Raw genomic sequence first — 25927 nt, 5'->3', positions numbered from 1 at the left:
GTTTGAACGCTTTATAAATTTTTAAATACATTTCTCTAAAAGGGTCTGTGTCTCTCTTTATATTAAAAAAAAAAAGTCTAGCTTTTGCATGTCTTTCTCTTTCCTCTGGACTTATTAATGCCTTAATTGGTTTGACTTGGTCTTGTCCTTTCCTACTGTTTTTTGTTATGTATTTTGTTAAACTCTATATTTAATTGGGGAAGAAATTAACAAATGGGTCTTGATACATTAATTTACAGTTGAAGTGGTCAGGTAGGCATCCGCTGTAGTGACCACCGAGCAAGGCGGCCTCACAGTAGGTTGGACATGCTAGGTAGGCAGGTATGCTAGGTAGGTTAGTATCTGAACATATATTTCAGTCCCATTGTGGGTGGAGAGAGACGCAGTCAACCCAGTGATAAGCTATACCCATCAGCACTTAGTTGTATACTCAGTATCCAGGAGTGACCTTACAGCTGTGACCCTCACTGAATCTGCCAATTAGCATCTCTGGAGCTCATCATAACCTGGACACATTCCCATTCAGCACAAGAGGAGATCTCAGAGTCTGTGTTTCAGAATTAACATTTCAACTGTTCCAAGATGGGAGCCAATGCCAGTCTTCTCTGGACATTCACGAGAAGATGTGCCCCGGCTCCATCCCGAATGCTCAGTCTGAGGCGAAGGCGCAGTCTGCAGGTGGCATGTGTTCCTGCAAGCTTTAGGCTGGGAAAGTTGCCTTTGCCTTCTCACTTCCTCTTCCCACTTGTTCTTATGTGGCAGGGAACCTGGTAAGGGAACTTGCTGGACAGGATTTCAGACAAGTCAAAATGCCTCATTACAGAAACACCCTAGAGACCTAGGAAGACTTCAGAGCTCCAAAGTGGGGCTTTAAAAGTGCCCTCCAGGCTGGGCATGATGGCTCACGCCTATAATCTCAACACTTTGGGAGGCCGAGGCGGGCAGATCACAAGGTCAGGAGACTGAGACAAGCCTGGCCAGCATGATGAAATCCCGTCTCTACTAAAAATACAAAACTTTAGCCGGGCATGGTGGCACTGTAGTCCCAGCTACTCTGGAGGCTGATGTAGAATTGTTTGAACCCAGCAGGCAGAGATTACAGTAAGCTGAGATTGCACCATTGCATTCCAGCCTGGGCAACAGTGAATCTCCATCTAAAAAAATATATATATATATTCTCTTCAGTATTCTGAAGTATATCAGTTAAAAGGGCCCGAAGCCTTGCCCAGCCCATACGCATTTACACTTCTGTCCCCCTGGAGATCTGCAGAGGCCTCCGTCTCCTTGACCACTTCTGTCAAGCTGTCTGTGGTCACAGTCAAGCAGCTGTACCCAGCCCATAGCCCGGCTCCTCCTTCCCTCTTTAGATGAGCAGCTTCTGCAAAGCTCTGCTGAAAGGAGGAGTGACATGGATGTGGATCAACCTAAACCATGACTGCACCAGTCCTTCCTGCGGCCCTGCGGTCTGGCCTTTTGGCCTGCTTTATTGGGCAGCAATAAAAGTGCATGCACGTTGGAGTCACCCCAGCCTGGCCTTTCTTGCTCAGGCCAGGTGGCCAGTGCAATCTCGTTGACCTTGCACTCTGAAGGACTGATGGCCACGCCCACTGGTGGAGTGGTTGTGAGAATTAAGCAGGATAGATTTGAAATGTCTGGTACGTAGGAGGTGCCCAGAAAATACTAATAGTTATGATTATAGTAGCAAAGTACTGTAATTATGAGATTGTAGCCTGGTGTATCATCAGAAGCAGCTATGCTGCAGAAGTTGTTTTTCTGTTTACATATTCTTGGAAATTTAGATTTGTAATCACAAAACTCTTGAGCATTACCATGCAAGTCAGAATACTAAAGTCCATGCTAAAAGTATAATATTGCGCAAATGAGTATGCCCAAACCAAAGCCTGTCCTGTACAACATCCTTTGAGCTGAGGAGTCACAGGCAAACAGTGGGCACCCACAGGGACGGGAACAGAAGCAGTCTCCTCCACGGCAGAGACGAGGAACAGGAGCCGGGCGGCACCACCGTGTTTATTTTAAATATGCACTACAGGTTTCAGTTCAGAGCGCTGGCACCTGGAATTCCCAGTGGCTGGCTTGTTGGCTCTCTCAGGCTTGACATCATGGAGGAGGGCCAGAGGTCTCTTCCCTCTGGCCCTCTTGGCCAGCTACAGCAGTCCACCACCTGCTCCAGCATGTCCTGATACCAGCTCAGTAGACCAGGGCTGAGAGGCGGTAGAGCAGGGTGTTCTAATTGCGTCTGCACTGACCCAGGATCTACCCAGGGCGTCGGAGAGCACAGCAGAAGCTAGCACCTTTGGAGTCTTGGGAATCCTTGAACATCCCAACAGTATCCTCGGTGGAAGCCTTTGAGCACAAGTTCACGGGAACAAGGCACCAGATGCCATTTCTCACATTCTACTCCATAGAGGGGCCTCAGGAGTTGGCAGGGGATCTGCGCTTTTTTCTCCTCCACCCAGAGCCATAGGCCACACGCTAGATGGGAGTTTGGGACAAACACTGCCATTTGTGTTTCTTCTCAGCAGCTAACACCACTCAGTGTGTGGCCTGGGTAGGGCCTTAAGAAATCCTCTTTGTCTTGCTATTGCACTCTGGCCTCATTGACTGGGCCACTCACCATGAATTGAGCTCCTGCTGCATGGCAGCCCTGTGGCTGAAAAGACCGGGTCCCACGGGGGCAGCGGCATAAGGGGGGTGGGGTACGAATCGCACACCAGAATCTGTTCCCAAAGCTTGAGTCACAGCACCTGTGGCGAGCGGCACTGGGACGCTTTGTGATGTGTTCCCATGGCAACAGCCTTGAGGACGCTTGAGTCATGCAAGCTCATAAGAGGGACAGCCAGCAAGCTCCTGCGCTGGAGACAGAGCTGCTCTCCATAAGAGCAGAATAGTGATCGATTTATGTTCAGGTGCTCCATGTCCTTTTTGAAGAAAAGAAATAGAAATGATCAGGCATGTCAGCAACTTAGCATGATTCTAAAATATGCATTCCCAATGAGCATTCTATCTGGAAGATTTGGGGACTTCTCTATTATGGAATCTGTCAGTGAGATGAAGATTAATTTTGCATCAGTTAATTTTAATACCTTTTTTCAACTGATAATGATACGGGGACATGGCTGTTTGCTTAGGAATAGCCTAACGTGTAAATGAGAAGTGACATTGTACCCTTAGGGAAAAAAAAAAAAAAAAGGAGTAACTTAACATGGCATCAACATGAGGTCTGAGATGTTCCTGTGAGGGTGCAAGGAAGGTCACAGTGTAACCAGCTCCCAACACCAGAGTCATTATTGCAGTGAATTTTTTAAGAGCGTCCCTAAATTGCTTTCCAGAGAACCCACATTTTCAGTTACTGAAATAGATGCACAGAGTTAGCCAGAGGATAAAAGAAAAGTTGAAAGATTTGGTTCTGCCCGGTGAGCCCTGCACTGGGTCATGGTGCCGCAGGGCACACTGGCACGGGACTTCATGTGATCAGGCCTCGTTTCAGTTCCCCCTGCCTTCTCTGTCTTCATCTGTCCCTCTGCAGAGTGAAAGCAGCAGCAGTAGCAACATCTCCACCATGTTGGTGACACACGATTACACGGCAGTGAAGGAGGATGAGATCAACGTCTACCAAGGAGAGGTCGTTCAAATTCTGGCCAGCAACCAGCAGAACATGTTTCTGGTGTTCCGAGCCGCCACTGACCAGTGCCCTGCAGCCGAGGGCTGGATTCCAGGCTTCGTCCTGGGCCACACCAGTGCAGTCATCATGGAGAACCCCGACGGGACTCTCAAGTGAGTGCTTGACAGCAACAGCAGCCGGGCAGGCAGCAGAGGGAGGGACCACAGCGCCCTTGAGGCACAAGACCCCAACCGGGGTAAGCATGTGGAAGGGAGAGCAGTGCTGGGTGTTCATACCAGTTCAGCTCTGAGCACATGGGAAGATGGGTGGCCTTCCATCTCACACTCATGTTCACAGGGTCTTTGAATAATCTGCATTTAGAAATAGTCTGCCTTAGCCCATTGTTAAGGAATCCCATTTGACAGCATTTTGTGTTAGTCATAACTCACAAAATGTGTTTTTTGTTTGTTTGTTTATTTGTTTTGTTTTGATGGAGTCTTGCTCTGTCACCCGGGCTGGAGTTCAGTGGCATGATCTTGGCTCACTGCAACCTCCGCCCCCTGGGTTCAAGTGATTCTCCTGCCTCAGCCTCTTGAGTAGCTGGGACTACAGGTGTGCGCCACCACACCCAGCTAATTTTTGTATTTTTAGTAGAGACAGTGTTTCACCACATTGATCAGGCTTGTCTTAAACTCCTGACCTCATAATCCACCCACCCCAGCCTCCCAAAGTACCGGGATTACAGGCATGAGCCACCACGCCTGGCTGGGTTTATTTGTTTTTTGTTTGTTTGTTTGTTGTTTTAGAAAACCTAAGGGGAAAATATCCCCTATTTTTCTTTCTTCAAAATACATTCTTAGGCCCCGTTTTAGTCAGGGTTCTTCAGAGGAGCAGAACCAGTAGGGAGTGTGCATAGATACCAGCGTAGACACAGGCACGCCTCTTGTGTGCTTTGCTCTAATGTGCTTTGAAGACGTTGCCTTTTTACACGAGTTTTGTGGCAGCCCTATGTCAAGCACGTCTCTCAGTGCCATTTATCCAACAACATGTGATCCCACTCTGTATTTATGTTACATGTTGGTGATTCTCACAATATTGACACATTTTGTTGTTATATTTGTTATGGTGATACGTAGTTAGTGATGTTTGATGTTACTATTATAATTGTTTTGAGCAACTGTGAACTGCACACATAACAAGATGGCAAACGTAATAAATGTGTGTTCTGACTGCTCCACCAACCGTCCATTCCCCCATCTGTCTCCCTCTCCTCAGGCCTGCCTGCGACACAGTAATATCAAAATTAGACCAGTTAATAACCCGACAGTGAACTCTAAATGTTTACATGTCTCTCACTTTAAATCAAAAGTGATAAGTTTAATGAGAAAGCCATGTCAAAAGTGGACACAGGCCGAAAGCTAGGCCTCTTGCACCAAACAGCCAAATCATGAATGCAAAGGAAATAAAAGTGCTACCCACTAAACAGACTAATAGTTAGAAGGTGAAACAGCCTTTTCTGAGACAGAGAAAGTTTGAGTGGTCTGAATAGACGATCAAACCAGGCACAACTTTGCCTTAAGCCTAAAGCCCAACCCAGAATAAGGCCCCCTCTCTCTCCAGTTCTGTAACGCCTGAGAGAGATGAGGAAACTGCAGAAGAAAAGTTGGAAACCAGCAGAGGTTGGTTCATGAGGTTTAAGGAAAGCTAATCCTATAACATGAAAGGGTTAGGGGCTAATGCAGCTGGTTACTTTAGGTTGAGGCCAATGACATTTACCATTCGGAAAATCCTGGGATCCTTAAGAAATATGCTAATTACGATCCCACCTTATATAACAAAAGGTTAATTTAGTTAGAAACATGAAGCCGGTTTTGCTACGTTAAGTATTTTACTGAATTTGGTGCTGGTTTTTACAAGTCTTCATCCCCCGGAATGCCTGCTATTGTAGAGACATCTCTTCTGCCTGTGCTCTAGAAATGGACAACAAAGCCTGTCTGACAGCACATCTGTACATCATGTATTTTCAACATGGTTTACTGAGTATTTTAGGCCCACTGTTGACACGTACTGCTCAGAAAAGAAAAATTCTTTCCAAATAATGCTGTTCTTTGACAGTGCACCTGGTCAACCAAGAGCTCGTACAAGGAGATTTATGTTTTCTTGCCTGCTAAGACAACATCCATGTTACAGCCCATGGATCAAGGAGTAATTTGAACTTTCAAGCCTTATTTAAGAATACACTTTGGTCTGGGCACAGTGGCTCATGCCTGTAATCCTAACACTTTGGGAGGTCAAGTCGGGCGGATCACCTGAGGTCAGAAGTCTAAGACCAGCCTGACCAGTATGGTGAAATCCCGTCTCTACTTAAAATACAAAAATTAGTTGGATGTGGTGGCAGGCGCTTGTGGTTGCAGCTACTCAGGAGACTGAGACAGAAGAATAGCTTGAACCCGGGAGGCAGAGTTTGCATTGAGCCTAGATTATGCCACTGCACTCCAGCCTGGGTAACAGAGTGAGACTCTATCTCAATTAAAAAAAAAAAATGACATAAATTCATATTGTAATGCCATAGCTGCCATAGGTAGTGATGCCTGCAAGGATCTGGGCAAAGTGAATTGAAAACCCTCTGGAGAGGATTCACCATTCCAGATGTCATTTAAGAACACTCATGAATCACGGGAGGAGCTCAGAATATTAACATTAATTAACAATAGTTTGGAAGAAGATGATTTCAAACTTCATAGATGACTTTGAAGGTTTTAAGACTTCATTGAAGGAAATAATTCAGATGTGGTAGAAAGAGCAAAAAAAATGGGATCAGAATTGGAGCCTGACACTGGGGCTGAAGAGCTGCAATCTTAGCATCAAACTTCAACAGGTGTGGAGCTGCTTTTTATGAGTGAGCAAAGAAAGTAGTCTCTTGAAATGGAATCTACTCATGGTGAAAAGGCTATGAACACTGTTGAAATGTTGGCAAAGAATTTAGAATACCACCTATACTTACTTGATAATGCAGCAGCAGGGTTTGAAAGGATTGATTCCAATTTCCAAAGAAGTTCTCCTCTGGGTATAATGCTTTCAGTGTCACATGCTGCAGAAAACTTTTTTGTAACAGGGGACTGGTGGCAAACTTCTTGTCTTATTTTAAGAAACTGCCACAACCACCCCAGCCTTCAACAAGTACCACCTTAATCAATCAGCAGCCCTCGGCATCGAGGCAAGACCCTCCACCAGCAAAAAATTACGACTCACTGATGGCTCGGATGATAGTTAGCATTTTTTAGCAAATAAAGTGTTTTTAATTAAGGTATGTACGTTTTTGAGACATAATATAATTGCACATATAATAGACTCTAGTATAGAATAAACGTAACTTTTATATGCACTAAGAAACCAAAAATTTATGTGGCTCACTTTATTGTGACTCAGTTTATTGTGGTGATCTGGAACTGATCCCCTCTACCTCTAAGGTATGCCTGTCTAGAAATGGATTTATGATAAGGAATTGTCTTACGTAGTTATGAAGACTGGCAAGTCCAGATCTGCAGTGTGGACCAGCAGGCTTCAGACCCAGGAGAGCACATGGTGCAGACCCAGTCTGAAGACAGTCTGCTAGAAAACTATCTAGGCCCTCTTGCTTGGGAGACAAGACTTTCTGTGTTCCCTTAAGGCCTTCAGCTGACTGGATGCAGGCCATTCTCCTTAGGAAGGGCACTCTTCTTTACTGGACCCATCAAAATGTTCATCTCATTCAGAAGCACCCTCACAGGAATACCCAGCATAACATTTGACCAAATATCTAAGCATCCTGTGACCCAGTCAGGTTATACATAAAATCAGTTACCACAGGCACCTTTATAGTTTCATCCTTAAAATTTGATTTAAGAGATTGTTGGATTTATCTCCTAGGTCTTGAGAATCACAGGAACGTTTTCTTTAACGGAGGTCACTGTTCCTAGAGGATTTTCCATCCCCCTGCACACACTTAAGTTGAATATACAGCTTTCCTTTAACACTTCAGGTAGCACTTGGTGAATGCCGGAAAGGCATAATAGCCACTGTGTGTTCTTTTCCCTTAGGAAGTCAACATCTTGGCACACAGCACTCCGTTTAAGGAAAAAATCTGAGAAAAAAGATAAAGACGGCAAAAGGGAAGGCAAGTTAGAGAATGGTTATCGGAAGTCACGGGAAGGACTCAGCAACAAGGTATCTGTGAAGGTGTGTTCGGGGGTCCCCAGGAGCCCGTGTCATCCCAGCTTGAGAGAAGGGATCAGGGAGGGCGGAGACTGCAGAGCTGGAGCCGGGCTTGCTTATGACCTCCCTCCCACCCACCAGCCCCAGGCCCTGCGTGTCCTGCAGGGTCTTGTTAGGGGCACTACACTTTCTGCCACAGGGCTGTGTGTGTCCTACAAAGAACCAGGTAGACCCCTGCGCACCTCCCCAGGTGTACATGTGGCTTATAAAGAACATGGTTAAGTTTGCATATAAAGCACAGAGACTAGGCTCTTAGAAACAGCGAAGATGCAGAGAAGCTAGGGCTCAGGCTTCCCCCAATGCTCCTGCCTTCGAGCAGAGGAGAAGTGGCTAGATGTGGGAGTGCACATGGGCTCCCTGATGGTGACAGATTCCCTTGGGGGCAACTTCAATCAGCTTTGAGTCCTCTGTAATGGGATTGCCTGAAGCTGGGGGGAGGGGATTGCCTGGAGAAAAAGAAGGTGTCTCCTTTGGCTGTACGCACCGTGGGCCAGGGGGCTGCTGCTCCGCATGAGGAAGGCATCTGAGGACCAGTTGGACTCCACCTGTAGCATGAGAATAAGCAGTGTTTTTGTGTTTGTGGGTAGGAAGAAAAAGACCCACCCAAATTAGTGTGACATGAGGCTTTTGAGTGAAGTGAAAATGTGGTCTGTTCTGATTGATGCCCAGGCAAGTCAATTTCTACAGATCTTTCAACAATAATTGTAGCCCTACAATGAACGTAATCCACCTTAAAATAGCTCCTTTCAATTAATGCTTATTTGCTGTTTCCATTTCAGCTTCTCAATCCCAACTACATTTATGACGGTGAGTTCTGTTCTTTTTCTTCTAGTCTGAGATGATTCTGGATCTGGGGGGTATTTTTGGAGCACTTGAGTGTGGGCTCTGGAAATGGGTTTTCCGTGGTGCTCTGGGTGTGCACAGCAGCTTAGGTCCTATCAGTCTGTCAGAGACATGTGGGTGGGTTTGGAGGAAGAGCCAGGGCTGATGGGCCTTTAATGACTCCTTTCCTGTGCAGTTCCCCCAGAATTCGTCATTCCATTGAGTGAGGTCACTTGTGAGACAGGGGAGACCGTTGTTCTTAGATGTCGAGTCTGTGGCCGCCCCAAAGCCTCAATTACCTGGAAGGGCCCTGAACACAACACCTTGAACAACGATGGTCACTACAGCATCTCCTACAGGTGAGGGAGGCCCACTCCTGGTGAGTTTCACTGGCTGGGAGCACCATCTTGTCACTCGGCAACTGGAAATACCTCCTTCACGGATGGATTTCTTTGGCCGCCTCGGCACTCTGCCTCTTCTTCCATGAGACCACATTTCACGCCTGGGTGTTCATCTCCTCATCAGCACTTGAGCACCTGCCTTCCCTTGATCCTGAAGGAGGGAGGCCAGCACTGACGGCTACGTGCTCAGCTTTTCTCACGCCCAGTGTGTTCCCATCTGTGCTGCAGTGACCTGGGAGAGGCCGCTCTGAAGATTGTGGGTGTGACCACAGAAGATGACGGTATCTACACGTGCATCGCTGTCAATGACATGGGTTCAGCCTCATCTTCGGCCAGCCTGAGGGTCCTAGGTAAGCGCTGTGCAGCAAGGATTCTATGTGAGCCAGTGGGGCACGTCTTCCAGGAGTTTCCTGATGTCTTGAGTCTCCCCACACACTCCGTGTGGCCTGAAAGATAGAACAATAAGGCATTCATGGAGCTTCAAAAGAGAGTCGCAAGTAGCAGACCAGAATTTATGGGATGTCGCAGGAGAGTGACCTATTGGCACCTTATGCAAGGTCGGGGGAGACAACGGGGCTCCTGTTGCTGGGAGGAGGATGGAGGCCTGCCTGGTGAGGGCCTCTGGCTGTCCACCATGGGGCAGCAGGGCCCCCCGTGACCAACCTCTGAGTTGGAGCAGGGTGCTTTCTGTGCTCTTAGTACTCAGAACGCTCTCTCCTAGCCAGCTACCGAGCTGAATCTGGATGTGGTCTAGGTTGGTCTTATAGAATGCACATTGGAAAAGCAGGAAAGGAGATGTGAGTGAGCGCCAGGTCTCTGCAGGCTCTGTGCCAGTGTGTGACCCTAACAGCAACCCTTCTGGGTGGATACAGCCCTCCTCACCCCATCCATGAGGAGCCAAGCCCAGGGCAGCTCAGCAGCTTGTCCAGAGCGTCTGGCTAGGAGGCATCTACCATGGGGCCTGCTTCCTCTGGTCTGAAGAGCTTGTTCTCTCTCCTTAGCTAAATCAGAAGCTCCGTGGGGCAGAACCCATATCTCTTTGTTGTTTTTGAGATGGAGTTTCACTCTGTTGCCAGGCTGGAGTGCAGTGGCGCAATTTTGGCTCACTGCAACCTCTGCCTTCCGGGTTCAAGCAGTTCCCTACCTCATCCTCCCAAGTAGCTAGGATTACAGGCACACGCCACCATGCCCAGCAAATTTTTGTATTTTTAGTAGAGATGGGGTTTCAGCATCTTGGTCAGGTTGGTCTTGAACTTCTGACCTCGTGATCTACCCACCTCAGCCTCCCAAAGTGCTGGGATTATGGCGTGAGCCACTGCGCCCAGCCAGAACCTACATCTTAGGCCTTTCAGAATGTCCTGTAGTTCACCTGATACAGATAGCGGCTGAGAAAGCAGCAGGTGCAGACTGCTCTCTGCTGGCATCTTGCACAACGCTGGCCGTGCAGTACTGGGCACTGAGGGTTCCCGTCCATCCTCCAGTTGTGCCACAAATGAAGCTGCCTCCCAGAGGGCAAATAACACCCCAAGTAAAAGATAAATTGAGTCCTGGATCATCCTGTGTGTAGACAATAAGCAGAATTTGTCTTAGAAGTTTTGTCCCAAATATCTTAATTTCCTGTTTTTAAAATCATTAAATCAGAAGACATGTTCTGCTTTTTTGGATCCTGGAACAAGAAATTTAAAAATCTAGAATTTGGCAGTAAATAATAAAAAGTAAAGATTTTCTCATTTTTAACACAAATTACACAGGTGATTTTTTTTTTTTTTTTTTTCAATAAATCGCTATTGAAAGCTAAGGGAGTTTAGAAAGACATAAGACTATTCAGCCAGGTGTGGTGGCTCACGCCTTTAATCCCAGCACTTTGGGATGCTGAGGTGGGCAGATCACGAGGTTAGGAGATCGAGACCATCCTGGCTAACACAGTGAAACCCCATCTCTACTAAAAATACAAAAAATTAGCCGAGCGTGGTAGCACACGCCTATAGTCTCAGCTACTCAGAAGGCTGAGAATCACTTGAACCTGGGAGGCGGAGGTTGCAGTGAGCCAAGATTGCACCGACACACTCCAGCCTGGGTGTTAGAATGAGAATCCATCTCAAAAAAGAAAAAAAGAATTATTCATACCCTGGAAATGTGAATGGGAAAATAATGCAAGTGTGTGGCTATTTGTATCACACAAATTCAGCTGCACCCCTAAAGGTCTTCAGGAGAATCATCTTATCATGTGGGCTTTTCCAAGATGATCTTAACTATTTCCAAATCGTTCTCTGAGAGAAGCCATTTAGTTTGCAGGCATCGATAGTTTTGTGTTTTGCCTTAAATCTACCCATGGCTCCCCTCCTGTCCGTCTGAGGCTGTTCTGCCTTAAATCTACCCATGGCTCCCCTCCTGTCCGTCTGAGGCTGTTCCTCTCCCATGAGCTGTCTGGGGTGTGTGCCCTTGTTCTATCTAGCCCTGGCTGCCTTGCAGAGTCCCAGTTCTCAGATGCTCAGGATGCAAAGGCTTCTCAGTCAAGCTCTGGCTCAAGGCAGGGAGCTGGTCAGAGTCTGGGCTACGAGAGGGAATCCTGAGGCTGGAGGATTGGCCCTGCACCGAGGACACGTGCAGGCCCCCAAACTGTGTCCAAGTGAATCATGCAGAGAGAGCCCTGTTGTGCCACCAGCTAGAGCCGAGGTTTCTGTTGATGAGAAAAGGGGGCTGGGCACAGTACTTTGGGAGGCCGAGGAGGGTAGATGGCTTGAGCCCAGGAGTTGGAGACCAGCCTGGGCAAATTTGCAAAACCCCATCTCTACAAAAATACAAAAAATTGGCCGGGTGTGGTGGCGCATGCATGTGGTCTCAGCTACTCTGGAGGCTGAGGTGGGAGGATCACTTGCCACCTGGGAGGCTGAGGTGGCAGTGAGCTGAGATTGCATCACTGTACTCCAGCCTGGGTGACAGAGCAAGACTCTGCCTCAAAAAAAGAAAAAGAAAGGAAGGTGTGTTTTAGAGGAGCCAGGGAACAGCTGCCCACTATGATGCTCTGTCTCTGTCTCTGGGTCTGGTTGGAGTCACCATTTATATTTGGTCCACTTTTCTGTATATTTGTAATGCTTGAATAAAAATGTTTATTTTAAAAAAAACAAGCCCTTTCAGTTTAAAAAAAAGAAGAAGAAAATACTTTTATGTAAATGAAAGTCCAGTATTTCTTCATGTAAGTTGGTAGGTGCTTCAAATCTGCCTAGTGAAATAAGAATTTTATTTTTATTAATGATTCTCTATCAGTACTTCTTCACCTACACAGTCAGAATTAGCCTTACCATTTATAAAGCACTTTACAGGGGTGCAAATGTGCCAGCATTAACAAAAAAGACTGCAGAATAAAATGCAGCATTTAGTTTAAGTGATTGAAGTGAAATTGTTGCTTCTCAAGTGTCCTTCAGTGAAGATTTAAGGCTTTGTGTGTGCCAGGCAATCTTCTGGTTTCTGGGAGGCTACAGAGGTGGATCATACGTGGATTCACTTATAGTCATGTAGCGGTCAGCAGCGCCCCTGTGACGACAGTGGTAGCTGGCAGCCCATGGCACCCACAGGGACCACCCACTCCTGTGGGAGATGATTTCCAACCATGAGTGAGTCAGGGAAGGCACATGGAGGAGGTGGCCTCTACCCCAGGGAGCCCGATCAGACAAGTCAGCTTGGATATGGTTTAAGGAAGTGCATTCCCAGTGGCAACCTGGGCAGAGGGGAGGAAGCCCAGGTGAGGATCGGGATGGGCAGATGCTTGCCCTGGGCTGGACTGCAGGTCAGGTGAGCAGGCTGCCTGGCAGCAGGGCCATGCAGGCCTCCCCCACTTAGTGCGGCTTTTCACAGGCAGGCTCTAGAAAGGATGCTTTCTGTTCCTGTGGACGTGTACACTGGGTTCATTACTGACAGGTGATTTACAGTTGGCACTTGATAATAAAATTCTATTTGTGCTTGTAGTGTATTTATGATTTTATTAACCACGTAAAACCCTATGAAACTTAAGTAAATACCGTGGATTCTTGATCTCTCGTGACTGTGAAAGACATGGGGAGGAGGGACCAGCCGAGCTTCGAGGTGGTGTGGCCAGGTGAACAGGGAGGACCGTCACCGGTAGCATGTGGTCCAATAGAAGCAAAAAGAAGCTGCATATGCAAGTAGAGATTTTTCTAGTAAACACATTTTAAAAATAAAAGTAAAAGCAGTTTTTACCAACATGTATGAATTTATCAGATACCTCCAGAGTATTTGATTTCAACTTGAAATCGATATTTGAGAAATTGTTAGTGAAATGTTTGGCGTTCTGCCTTCACACTAAGCCCCAGTGTCTGTGTGTCCTTTATGCTGTCAGCACATCTCCACTCACTCAAGCCACATGGCAGGCACCCAGCAGCCACACGCAGCTGCAGTGAGGGACATGCGTGGTGACAGCCTTCTGACCCAAGAAGTTCCGCAGGAAACAAGCTCAGGCAGGTGCTGTTCTTCTTGCAGGTCCAGGGACAGATGGGATCATGGTGACCTGGAAAGACAACTTTGACTCCTTCTACAGTGAAGTGGCTGAGCTTGGCAGGTATGACGCAGCACCTGGAACGCCTTCCGAAAGAGCCGAGGGTAGGATACACACACCAGCGAGTTCACGGATGAAGCTAAGCAGTGCTATCTTTTTTTTTTTGAGATGGAGTCTTAGTCTGTCACCCAGGCTGAAGTGCAGTGGCACGATCTGGGCTCACTGCAATCTCTGCCTCCCAGGTTCAAGCGATTCTCCTGCCTCAACCTCCTGAGTAGCTGGGATTTCAGGCACACACCACCATGCCCAACTAATTTTTGTATTTTTAGTGGAGACAGGGTTTCTCCATGTTGATCAGGCTGGTCTCAAACTCCTGACCTCATGATCCGCCCGCCTCTGCCTCCCAAAGTGCTCGATTACAGGTGTGAGCCACTGCGCCCAGCCGCAGCAGTGTTATCTTGCCAACAATTGGAAGTTGTGTCTTGCATTTGAATTGTAACTCTCATTGCCTTTCGACGCTGAACACTGAAGAAGTAAGGAAGCTGTTTTCCACTCGGGTTCCAGCAGACAGGGCCGAATGCCACAAGCCCCGTGAATGGGGAGAAGTTGCTTCCCTCTCTGCATGTAGAATAGTGGTAGCTCTGTGCCAGCCTTGTGAGAGTTCAGGAGTCATTCAAAGGCTTCTTGTAGTTCATCCTCTGTGTCCTTCACGTTTCACTTGTGCGTGGAGGCTTCAAGGAGTGACAGTAAAATTGCATGGAGTATCAGGGTCCTCTTGCACAAGCTTGAGAGAGAGCTTTCCCCATCCAGGGAGCTCTTTCTCTTCCCAAGGGGCAGGGGAGCCAGGGGTGACCCAGCAGCACCATCAGACAGCGCGGCTCCTCCTGGCCCTGCCTCCGGGCACACAGCACACATTCAAATCCAGGTGTTGTGTCCCATGTGGCAGGAAGAGCGAGGTCAAAGGGGCATGACAGCTTTCCTTTGTCCCTTTCTAAGAACTCCCCGGGAAACTCCAGCCAGCAGCACCCTCTGGCTTTCATTCCTGAGGCCATAACTGGTCACATGGCTCCTGCTGATGTCTCTGTCAGTTGTCGGTGGCTGCATAGAAAGTCACACCAGCGCCTGCTGTCTTAGGACAGTGGTGACATGTGCCTTCCTCCAGTGTGGTGGGCAGATGGGGCCATTGTTCTCTTGGCCTCTCCTGGCCTGGTCAGTTGGCACACCATGCCCCATACGTGTCAGAGGCCTTGTCTGGGACGCTGGTCTCTTTCTGCATGGACTTTCACCCTAGGCCTCCCCACATGAGGATAGTGGCATCCCAGAACAGCAGGAGCATCAAGGCCTCTGAAGGCCCAGCCTGAGAAACCAACGACCAACATCCTCCACATCCTATGGGCCCGAGTCGGCCCTGGGCAGCCCTGATTCAAGGGGAGGAGCAGCCCCCGCCTCTGGGTGGGAGATGAGGCAAAGTTGTAGCCTTTACCCACACAGCCGGCCCCCGCCCAGGCCTCTGCCCAAGGTCCAAGGTCTCATCCAGATCATGTTGCAGAGTGGCCAGGGCCTCAGGAGTGGGCCATGGGTGCAGCTCCAGGGTCCTCATGCTGCCCCACACTGACACCCCCGGGGACGAGGCTGAGGCAGTGACCACAGCAGATACCCCCTGCAAACATGCCTGGAAGGGTAGCTGACAGGAGGCGCAAGCAGACATCCAGCTTCTGCTCGGAGGTCTCGCCCTGTCACTCCCACCACATGCGGTGCCAGGGAAGCAGCCGCCGATGTGAGGAGACCAAGGCTGCCTGGGAGTGAGGACCAGCAGAATCGCGTGGCTGCTGGGACAAGGGCAGATTTGAGGGACAGTCATGGTGCCACAGCCCCTCCATGGAGTGGCTGGGAGAGCAGGGCCTGCAGACAGGGCTGGGCCGCCACACTTCCAGTCCATTTTGGATAACAGAGTCTTTCTCCGTGCTCAGCCTCAGCAGCCTCTGCAAATGGTCTTCTGTACATATTTCACAGGGGCAGATTCTCTGTCGTGAAGAAATGTGATCAGAAAGGAACCAAGCGAGCAGTGGCCACTAAGTTTGTGAACAAGAAGTTGATGAAGCGCGACCAGGTCACCCATGAGCTTGGCATCCTGCAGAGCCTCCAGCACCCGCTGCTTATTGGCCTCCTCGACACCTTTGAGACCCCCACCAGCTACGTCCTGGTCTTGGAAATGTGCGTAACACCTGACCTTCCCTCCTCCCAGGCCTCTGCCTCGACTTCAGGGCATTTGGTTGTTCCTGTTTGTTCTCTAAGGATAGAAACTGGGTTTTTAGAATTAAACCCAGAACTAAAACACATCTTCACTGGCAGAGCCCGCAGTTTTTGAGCCTTCCAGTAATGGCAGAAAGCAGTGTGGTCTTCAGCAGGGCTGCCTGATGAGGGGCAGTCACGCCTGGGCTGGAACGCCTGACACACTCAGCCAACCCAGAGGACCTTCCCCATTTCAGAAAGTCCCAAGAGGCCAGGCTGTCTCTGATGCTGAACCCAAGCCCCCGTAGTGGCTGGAGGCTGACCTGGTACCCCGAGCCTGTGCAGGGTCCTGCTGGTCCATCACTGGCTATTCACCCTGGATCAGTGCTGTCCCTCAGGCCTCCGGCCAACTGAAGGCCAGGTGGATGGGAGGGTAAGATGCACCTCCCCACAGAATGTCCTCCACAGAGTGGGCGCCAGAACACCAACCAGAGTTGCCCCACTGGTACCTGTTGTACTTACTGGGCTCCCATGTGAGATCAGAAAATGATTCAGTCACGTAAAGAAAAGAGTTTGAAACGTGTCCCAGAGGTGCGGTTCTCATCTGGGGGTGGGTTCAAGAGGAAATGTCAGGAGAGGTCAGGCTGAGAGTGGCAGGTAGTGGCCGGAGGCCAGGGACGCCGTCCAGCCTCCTACAAGGCGGGGATGACCCTCACTGATTCATCCACCCCAAACGTCAGGGCATGAGGCCCCCAGCTTGGAGCAGTCTAACGTCTGTGGAACATCTGTGCATTTACCTTTGAAAATGTCGATTCCTCCTTTTTGGGGGGAGTCATTTTATACACTTACTTGTATTTACAGCTTTTCCATAGGGAAGGGTAAAACCTTTTGCCCTGGTTTGGAAATTTCTTTAGTGGTAAGGATAGGATTAGCAGGGTGCCCCCATGGGGTTGTCTAGGGGCGGACTCGAGCTCAAAGCCCCACGCCCGCAGGAACTCCCTCCAGGCCCTGTACCTGATGTCGTAGTTATTGTCATTTTTTCCTTGAAGAAATTACAAATGCCTCCCCCTACACCCTTCCTAGGGCCAGGCTGCCACAGGGTCCCTGGTGGCCCCACATGCAGCCTTACCACCATCCTCGGGCAGCCCAGGTGCCCTGGGTGACAGTGGATGCTCAGGAAGGCCTCCCACCCATGGCCACATGGCCAAAACCTCGCCCAGAACATGAGCACCTGCTCCCAGCCCCTCTCCCAAGAACAGAAAACACATCTTGTGGCAGAAGGGCAGACGGCGGGGCACTCCCGAGGCTGAGCAGCGTGTACGGAGAGGAAATCCACGGGCCGGACCTGGCCACACCTGGCCTGGTCTCAGTCCCCGCCCTCCCGTTCATTGGCTCATTTCTCACCTTGGATATCCTGAAAAGTCTCATCGCCTTCAGAGGGTGGTCGTGGGGCCAAAACGGGGCAATGTGTGTGAAGGAGCCAACATCCAAGCCGAGGCCTGGCCTGGGAGCCTCGGGACCCGGGAGGGCTCCTTTCTGGCTCCAGACGCTGGTGACCAACAGCCACTGTTCACCTTCCCTGGGGAGTTTTAACAAGACTGTGGCTTGAGTGCTTGTCACAGATTCTAACAGGGCCTTCGTTTCTGGACTGACATTTCAGTGCTTTGAGCCGTCACTTCTTCTCACTGGGAAGCAGCATGATTTGGCCTCGCTGTCCTGTTAAGAGGATCCGTTTCAGGACAGATTATTCCTAGATTCTCACTGGCTACTCCCCATTACTAGACAGGCAGCTGATCTTCCTGCAAGTTTCTGTTTTGCAAAGAGAGCAGCATAAGCCAGTGTTGAGGGAGCCCGGGGCCAGCCCACCGCAGTCCAATCCTGGCTTCTCCACTCTGGAGCTGTGGGACCGTGGGGAAGTTTTCTGCTTTCTCTGTGCCTCAGTGTCCTCATGTATCAGATTGGTACAGTAAGACCTGCGTCCCACAGAGTCATGGGATTGAATGAGTTGTTAGAAGGCGTTGAGCGCCTGGCACTTGGTGGTGCTGTGTAAGTGTTTTTTTTAGTATGAACAGCAGTTTCAGAGGAGGAAGCCTTTTGAGTCCAACACTGAGCACGTGCTGTGTCACCTCCTGGCCAGCCTTTGGTTACATGGTGTCGGTTAGTCTTCCCGTGGCCATTTTATAGGTGAGGAAACTACAGCTCCGAGAAGCGTGGCTTCATGCCTTCCTTCAGCAGATACCACAGGATCCCTGCTGTGCCTGGCACTGCCAGCAGCCGGGCCACACCGTCCCCCACAACAGGCGGGTTTGGGTCCTTGACTGTGCCGCTCTACCCCCAGCTTCCCTCTTAAGATGGGGACACCTGTTCCCCACCCACATCTTCCCAACAGAGCTTCACAAAAACTACCTTCCTTGTCTAGTCATGCCTTAGAGACGCAGCCCTGAGATCCTGATGAAACATTCATAGCAGGGGACAGGTCCGACGTGTTTACTTCTTACCAGCCTGAAGAGGTCTTTAAAGCAAAGCACATCGTAACAGTCACTCGTTCCTGCCTCTAGGGCTGACCAGGGTCGCCTCCTGGACTGCGTGGTGCGATGGGGAAGTCTCACCGAAGGGAAGATCAGAGCGCACCTGGGGGAGGTTCTGGAAGCTGTCCGGTACCTGCACAACTGCAGGATAGCACACCTGGACCTAAAGGTTGGTGAGGCCGGGCAGGTGAAGGGGGATCTGAGCATGCCAGCTTAGCCATGTGGGACATGGAGCCCTCTCTTAGCCTGTCCTCTGAACCCAGGCCAGGAGCCCGCAGGCACCTAAGGGCAGAAAGGGTGGATGGGGCAGTGCGGACACTGATGGCTAATCTGTTTCTAACCTTTGTGTCCAGTGATGCACATGATCAGGAACACGCTGGATAAAACACTGAAGACCTTCCAGCCTTTCACCACTTTTAGAAAGTCCCCATGAGTTTTGCCCAGTGGGTGTTGGGGGGATACGGTGGTAACTTAGGCGGGAAAGAGAATATTCCCCTCAGTGCTGGGAGGGAAAATAAACACCCAGCTTCATAAAGCTGCCTGGTTTCATAGGCTACTTGGGACCTAGATCTCCAGAGAGAGCTCCTCTGTGTGGATCTGGGTCCCAGCTCTGCTGGGTCATCTCTTCCTCCTCACCCTGGGCCGTGAGCTGAGGGGTCCGGCTTGCTTTGCACATGAATGGCTTGTCCTAGTTGACATCATGGATTCCTTCCACCTCACCATAGAGTCCCACCCATCATCATGAGTAAGCTTAAGATTGGACTGGTGTGAAAATGACAGTTGTACTCTGTCTTCCAGCCTGAGAATATCCTGGTGGATCAGAGTTTAGCCAAGCCAACCATCAAACTGGCTGACTTTGGAGATGCCGTTCAACTCAACACGACCTACTACATCCACCAGTTACTGGGGAACCCTGAATTTGCGGCCCCTGAAATCATCCTCGGGAACCCTGTCTCCCTGACCTCGGATACATGGAGTGTTGGAGTGCTCACATACGTACTTCTTAGTGGCGTGTCCCCCTTCCTGGATGACAGCATAGAAGAGACCTGCCTGAACATTTGCCGCTTAGACTTTAGCTTCCCAGATGACTACTTTAAAGGAGTTAGCCAGAAGGCCAAGGAGTTTGTGTGCTTCCTCCTGCAGGAGGACCCCGCCAAGCGTCCCTCGGCTGCACTGGCCCTCCAGGAGCAGTGGCTGCAGGCGGGCAACGGCAGGAGCACGGGCGTCCTCGACACGTCCAGACTGACTTCCTTCATTGAGCGGCGCAAACACCAGAATGATGTTCGACCTATCCGTAGCATTAAAAACTTCCTACAGAGCAGGCTTCTGCCTAGAGTTTGACCTATCCAGAAGTTCTTTCTCATTCTCTTTCACCTGCCAATCAGCTGTTAATTTGAATTTTCAAGAGAAAACAAGCAAACAGAACTGATCAGCTGCCAGTATGTTCATCGTGTGAAATTGCATTCCAAGTGAGCTGTGCTCAGCAGTGCTTGGACACAGAGCTGCGAGCTGCGCTGGGGTGGAGGACCGTCACTCAGACTCTGCCCAAGGCAGAGGTCGCATTGCTGTATCACAGTATTTTATTCAGGTTTCTGCAAAAAATAAAAAGATACTTTTTTAAACAAACATGAATAGAATTTTGCAAATTTAACGTTTTCAAGATTTATTCAAGGAAACAAAATGCCTATGTTCTACCACTGGTGTAACAAACAAAGCAAAGATACTGTGCGTCTCAGGAAGACGCACCCAGGTGGTGGCCACTCCCACGGCCTTGTCTAGGGCTCAGAGTCCACTCTGCTCTGAGCTTTTCCAGGCGCCTCTTCTGTGTGCATCTCACACCAGACGTGGCTTCTGAAACGTGCATTCAACCTCAAACTTTTGCATAAAATAGAATGAATCGTTTTGCTCTGATGAAATGTAGGCCTTACTTGTATATAAGACTGTTCCTGCCTTCGGTCTGTCGTATTCCCACCTTCCTCCTCTACCTACCCTCCACCCACTGCCTGGGGCTTCCTCTGGGGGTCCAAGGGTCTGCCCATCAAGTGAAGACATCAGGTTGGGTCCTGCCCCACTGCCCCTTCCCCTGTTCCTGCCCCAAGCCGTCAATCAGATTGTTGAGCAGTACACAGTCAGATGAAAATACTGTAAATGCACTCACCGGGGGTTTTTTGGTTTTACTTCATATCATGTGCAATGTTGTGGCTTTAACATTTTATGCAACTATTTATGAAGACCTCTGTTGTACCTGTAATAAATATATAGAAAAAGCACATACTTCGTATGGTGAGCTTTATGGTTTTGTGTGTGTGTGGGGGTTGGCGGGTGGGTGGGTAGGGTCGTAGCCCTGTGCCATCGGTTCCAGGAGACTTAACTCTTCATGAAATTTGTTGGTTTTGAGGACTGTAAAAAGTGATTTCATACTCTGAATATAAAACTGGATAATAGGGTAATGTTTTAAAATTTATTATGCTATTATTCAGAATGCCAAAGTATTATTTTTTTTCCCAAAATCAGTCTGGACATTTACTACTTTTTAGACTTTTTGACGTTCAACTTTCTGTACAAAAATTGGCTGGGTTTTGAGCTTTTGGTAAGAAATAAAAGCCAATTAAGCACTGGCCGCCCCGCGGCTGTTACCCAATGCCCGAGTCACTGTGGCAGCATTCATGCTGGTGTGGGGAGTCCTTTTAACTCAAGGAGGCTGGATTTCTGGGCACCCTTGAAGTTTTCTGGATGTCTTTTTATCTTTCTTGTGTGAACTGCACTACAAAAGAGACCAGCCTGCTTCCCAAGCCAGCCAGACACCTGAGTCTTGAGCCATAAACTGGCATAGTTAAGCTTTGCAGCTTCCAATGTGTTTTATTTATTCTTTTGTTGGGTTTTTGTTTGTTTCTTCTTGTAAAATTGTACAGAAACTTTTTAAAAGAAATCGGATTCAAAACTGGATGTGTATTCGTAACCTCATAATTTTTATTTGTGTATTGTTTCTTTTATTATTTCAGTTAAATTTTTACATTATTTTGCATGTATATTTCTTTGTACAGAGACCTTACATGTTTACACAGTATGATGTGATGTAAATATTTTATTTTGCCATCAGTTATTTTAAAAAATTAAACATATTTGCCTGATTTTTGTGTTAGGCTTTTTATTTACATTGGTCACCGTTGAATCGGAAAGACAGATGGCTGAGGGAGAGACTGACGCAGAGGCCTCTCGTGGGTGGGCGGTGGCAGAATGTACTGGATTGAGAACCCTCTGTACACACTCAGAAATGGGAGTTGCTCAGCCTCCTGCAGAGCAGTTCACAGACACCACACTCAAGACCCTGGTATGTGCCAGGATATCAACTGACCGTGCACAGTGGGGCTGTTGCTTGTCTTGGTTAGAATAGCTAAACCACCCCGTTTGCTGATGAACATAGAATTGGAGCAAGGGAAGAGCTTTTTCATCCTGGCCTCAGAAAAGCAAAGGTAATGTCCAGATACATTCAAGGAAATGAAACAGTTTCATTTGGTTAAGAACAAACCAAAGATCCTGCACCTGGGAGAAGACTCCCCAGGGGTGGCCATGCCTAGGTCTCGGCCCTGGGCCCACCCAGTCCTGCAGGACCTGCAGCCAAGCAGCTCCACAGCTCTGCCAGCCCAGCTGCTGATAGCAGGTTATTTTTCCCAATGACCATATCATCTTGATTCTGGCTTTCCTTCTGGGCTGATGACTTTTATTGTTCAACACACCATAAAGAAGAGGTGTTCTTCCTTGTCTGTTTGCTGAAATCCTGAATAGAAGGCTGATATGAAAGAACATTTGTGCAGTCTATAAGTCAGGACATGGGCAGCTAACTCCCTGAGGTGTGTGCCCACCCAAGTCCCAGTGGTACCCGTTTCTCAGTGGGCTTGGGAGGAGACAGAAATTCAAGGGCTCTACCTGCCTAGCACAGCATCCTGCCCCAGGGGAAGTTGCCTGGCCCACCACAGTGCCACCCTTCTGAGCAACACAAAGGAGGCAAGGGCTGTGTGATGGTGTCCTTTAAACTGGACACTTGCTGAATGAAGTCGTTCTGCCTGTGAGATTAGCAGAACACACTGTGCACAGTGAAAGAGGCCCAGACGCTTGATCTGTCATCATCACTAGATTTTTTTTCTCAATTACCAAGATGTTTTACATTCTGCAAGTTATTAGTTATAAATCTTTTAAATACTCAGATTCTCTTTAGCGATAACAAGTGGGGGAAATCAGTGTTTTAGCAGAATCATGAACCTTATTTTATAGTAAGCAATGATCTATTAGATTAGATTAGGTCTTAATTACTATAGCTATACAATAAGTCTTGAAAACAAGTGGACTTACCCGTTTTTGTTTTTTTTTTCCAAATTGTTTCTGCTAATCTAGTTCTTTGCCTTTATACATTTTGGAATAACCTTGTTTATATCTATAAATATTAGACCATCTTAGACCACTAACAGAAAAGATCCTTTCTCCTGTACATTTTTGAGACCATTGTAGCAAAAGGAATAATTCTGGGAACTGATCAATTCTCCAATTTCTATTTCTTTATGTAAGATTTAACTTACAGAAAATTATGCAAGTCAGTAAATTTTTATACACGTATATGCCTGTGATCACCACTCAAAGCAAACTGTAGAATGTTTCTGTTATCCATTATTCTCCCCGAGAAGGTCTGTCTCACCCCTTCCTAATCTCTCCCTCCCAAGGTAATCACTGCTCTGATTTCTATCATTCATAGATATGTTTGCCTTTTAAGTAGAATTATATATTACGTACTTTTTTAAAAGTAGGTTGTACTTTTTTATTCTGGGACCATTGTAGATTCACATGTAATTGTTAGGAAATTGACTCTTCACCTGTGATAAAAATACATGATCATACATTATCACAACCAGGATATTGACACACTTGAGATGCAGAGCATTTCCACCACCACAAGTACCCTCCTGATGGCATTTTATGCACATACCCACTTCCCTTCTGCCACCACACCCTTCTTTAACCCCTGCCAACCACTTATATGTATTCCATTTCTATAACTTTGGCCTGTTGAGAATGTTATCTAAATGGAATCATACCGTATGTAGCCTTTTGAAATAGGTGTCTTCCCTGAGCATAATCATCTGGAAATTAATCCAGATTGTTGTATGAAGAGGTTTTTTTTTTTTTTCCTTTTATTACTGAATAGTAGTTCACAGTGTGGATGTACCACAACTGAACCATTCACCATTGAAGGACATCTGAGGTTTTTTTCAGCTTTGGGTTGTTAAGAAATACTTTTCATGAACATTTATTGTACAGATTTTCATATGAACGTAAGTTTTCATTTCTCTGGGATAAGGCAATTGGAAGACCATATGGTTGCATATTACATTTTTGTAGGTACTGCCAAACTGTTTTCTAGACCAGCAGTCCCCAAACTTTTTGGCACCAGGGACCAGTCTTGTAGAAGACAGTTTTTCCATGGATGGGGAAGAAGGAGGGGGATGGTTTCAGAATGAAACTGTCCCACCTCACATCATCAGGCATTAGATTCTCATGCTTGTGCAGCCTGGCTCCCTCACATACACAGTTCACAATAGGGTTCACACTCCTATGAGAATCTAATGCCCAGGCTGATCTGACAGGAGGCGGAGCTCAGGCAGTAATGTGGGCGATAGGGAGTGCTGTAAATCCAGATCAAGCTTCGCTCATCACCTGCCACTCACCTCAGGCTGTGTGGCCTGGTTCCTAACAGGCTGCAAACCAGTAATTTTTCCTTTTACAAATCAGCACTGGTCTGCGGCCTGGGGTTGAAGACCCCTGTTCTAGACTGTACCATTTTACACTCCCACCAGCAACGTATAAGTAATCCCGTTTCTCTGCCTCCTTACCAGCATTTGGTGGTGTCACTTTTTGAATGTGGCCATCCTGACAAGAAAGATGTGGTGACATCTTATTGTGGTTTTGTTTTTCCCTGTTGGCCGGTGATGTTGAATCTCTTTTCATGTGCTTATATGCACATCTTCATATTCTCTTCCAGGAAATGTCTCTTCATATCTTTGGCCCATTTTCTGTTGGATTGTTTGGTTTTTACTTGTTGAGTTCTGAGAGTTTGTTATATATTCTAGATACTAATTCCTTGACAGAGAGATGCTTTGCAGATGTGCTGTCTACTCTGTATGTGTCTTTTCTTCATCTTAACAGGATCTCTCACAGAGAAAAATCTTGAAGTCTGATTTAATAATTTTTCCTTGTATGGATCAAGCTTTTGGTGTCAAGTCTAAGAACACTGCCTAGTTCTATATTTCAGGTTTTCTTCCTAAGTTTCTTTTCCTAACATTTTTAAGTTTCACATTTTATACTTTATGATCCATTTTGAGTTAATTTTTATGTAAAGTGTGAGGTTTAGGCTGAGGGTTTTGTTGTTTGCATATGGATGTGCAATTGTTTCAGCACCATTTGTTTTTAAAAAGGCTTCCTTTTTTTCATTTTATCAAAAATCAGCTGGGACCATTTATGTAAGCCTATTTCTGGGTTCTTCTCTACTTTGTTCCATTAATATATTTATCCCTCCACCAATACCACACAGTCTTGATTACTGTAGCTATATAGTAAGTCTTGAAAGCAAGTAGACAGCCCCCTCCCCCCACTTTATTTTTTTTTCAAAATTCTTTCTGCTGGCCGGGCATGGTGGCTCACACCTGTAATCCTAGCACTTTGGGAGGCCAAGGCGGGCAGACCACCTGAGGTCAGGAGTTTGAGACCAGCCTGGCCAACATGGTGAAACCTCATCTCTACTAAAAATACAAAAAAATTAGCCAGACGTGGTGGCACATGCCTGTAATTCCAGCTACTCGGGAGGCTGAGGCTGGAGAATCTTGAACCTGAGAGGCAGAGATTGTGGTGAACCGAGAATGCGCCATTGCACTCCAGCCTGGGCAGCTGAGCAAGACTCCATCTCAAAAGAAAAAAAAATTGTTCCTGCTAATCTAGTTCCTTTGCCTTTATAAATTTTACAGTAGGCTTTTATATCTACAAAATATCTTTCTGAGATTTTTATATGTATTGCATTAAATCTGTGTATCTATTTGGGGAGACCTGACATCTTTACTGTGTTGACTTCCAATCCATGAATATGGTATGTTTTCATTTATTTATATTTTCTTTGATTTGTTTAATCAGTATTACAAGTTCTTGTATATGTTTTGTTAGAATTATGCCTAAGTATTTCTTCTTTTAAACAATTATAAATATTTATTTTTAATCTTGCACTCATTGCTACTGTATAGAAATACAGTTGATGTGGCCGGGTATGGTGCCTCATGCCTGTAATCCGAGCACTTTGGGAGGCCAAGGCAGGCAGATCATGAGGTCAGAAGTTTGAGACCAGCATGGCCAACGTGGTGAAACTCCATCTCTACTAAAAATACAAAAAATTAGTTGGGCACCTGTAATCCCAGCTACTCAGGAGGCTGAGGCAGGAGAATCACCTGAACCTGGGAGGCGGAGACTGCAGTGAGCTAAGATCACACCACTGCACTCCAGCTCAGGTGACAGTGCAAGA

General features: G+C 47.5%; 1 protein-coding gene across 5 annotated transcripts in view; it reads left to right on the top strand.

Moving 5' to 3' along the window:
- TRIO (trio Rho guanine nucleotide exchange factor) overlaps positions 1 to 21503 on the top strand; it is a 238789-nt gene extending 217286 nt beyond the window's left edge. The window contains exons 48-56 of one of the 5 annotated variants that reach the window (XM_017524673.2): positions 3548 to 3795; positions 7702 to 7828; positions 8656 to 8683; positions 8895 to 9057; positions 9328 to 9449; positions 13597 to 13675; positions 15626 to 15826; positions 18403 to 18541; positions 19171 to 21503. In XM_017524673.2, coding sequence (XP_017380162.1) covers positions 3548 to 3795; positions 7702 to 7828; positions 8656 to 8683; positions 8895 to 9057; positions 9328 to 9449; positions 13597 to 13675; positions 15626 to 15826; positions 18403 to 18541; positions 19171 to 19713 — 1650 coding nt within the window. In that variant the 3' untranslated portion in view covers positions 19714 to 21503. The other 4 variants (XM_017524676.2, XM_017524674.2, XM_037737127.1 and 1 more) reach the window with 4 other exon arrangements.
- Positions 21504 to 25927: the final 4424 nt, after the last annotated feature.

The sequence above is a fragment of the Cebus imitator genome, unplaced genomic scaffold (genome assembly GCF_001604975.1).
Source record: "Cebus imitator isolate Cc_AM_T3 unplaced genomic scaffold, Cebus_imitator-1.0 Scaffold35, whole genome shotgun sequence".
Lineage (NCBI taxonomy): Eukaryota > Metazoa > Chordata > Mammalia > Primates > Cebidae > Cebus > Cebus imitator.
The sequence above is the reverse complement of the archived record's forward strand: the minus strand, read 5'-3'. Positions and strand labels throughout refer to the sequence as shown.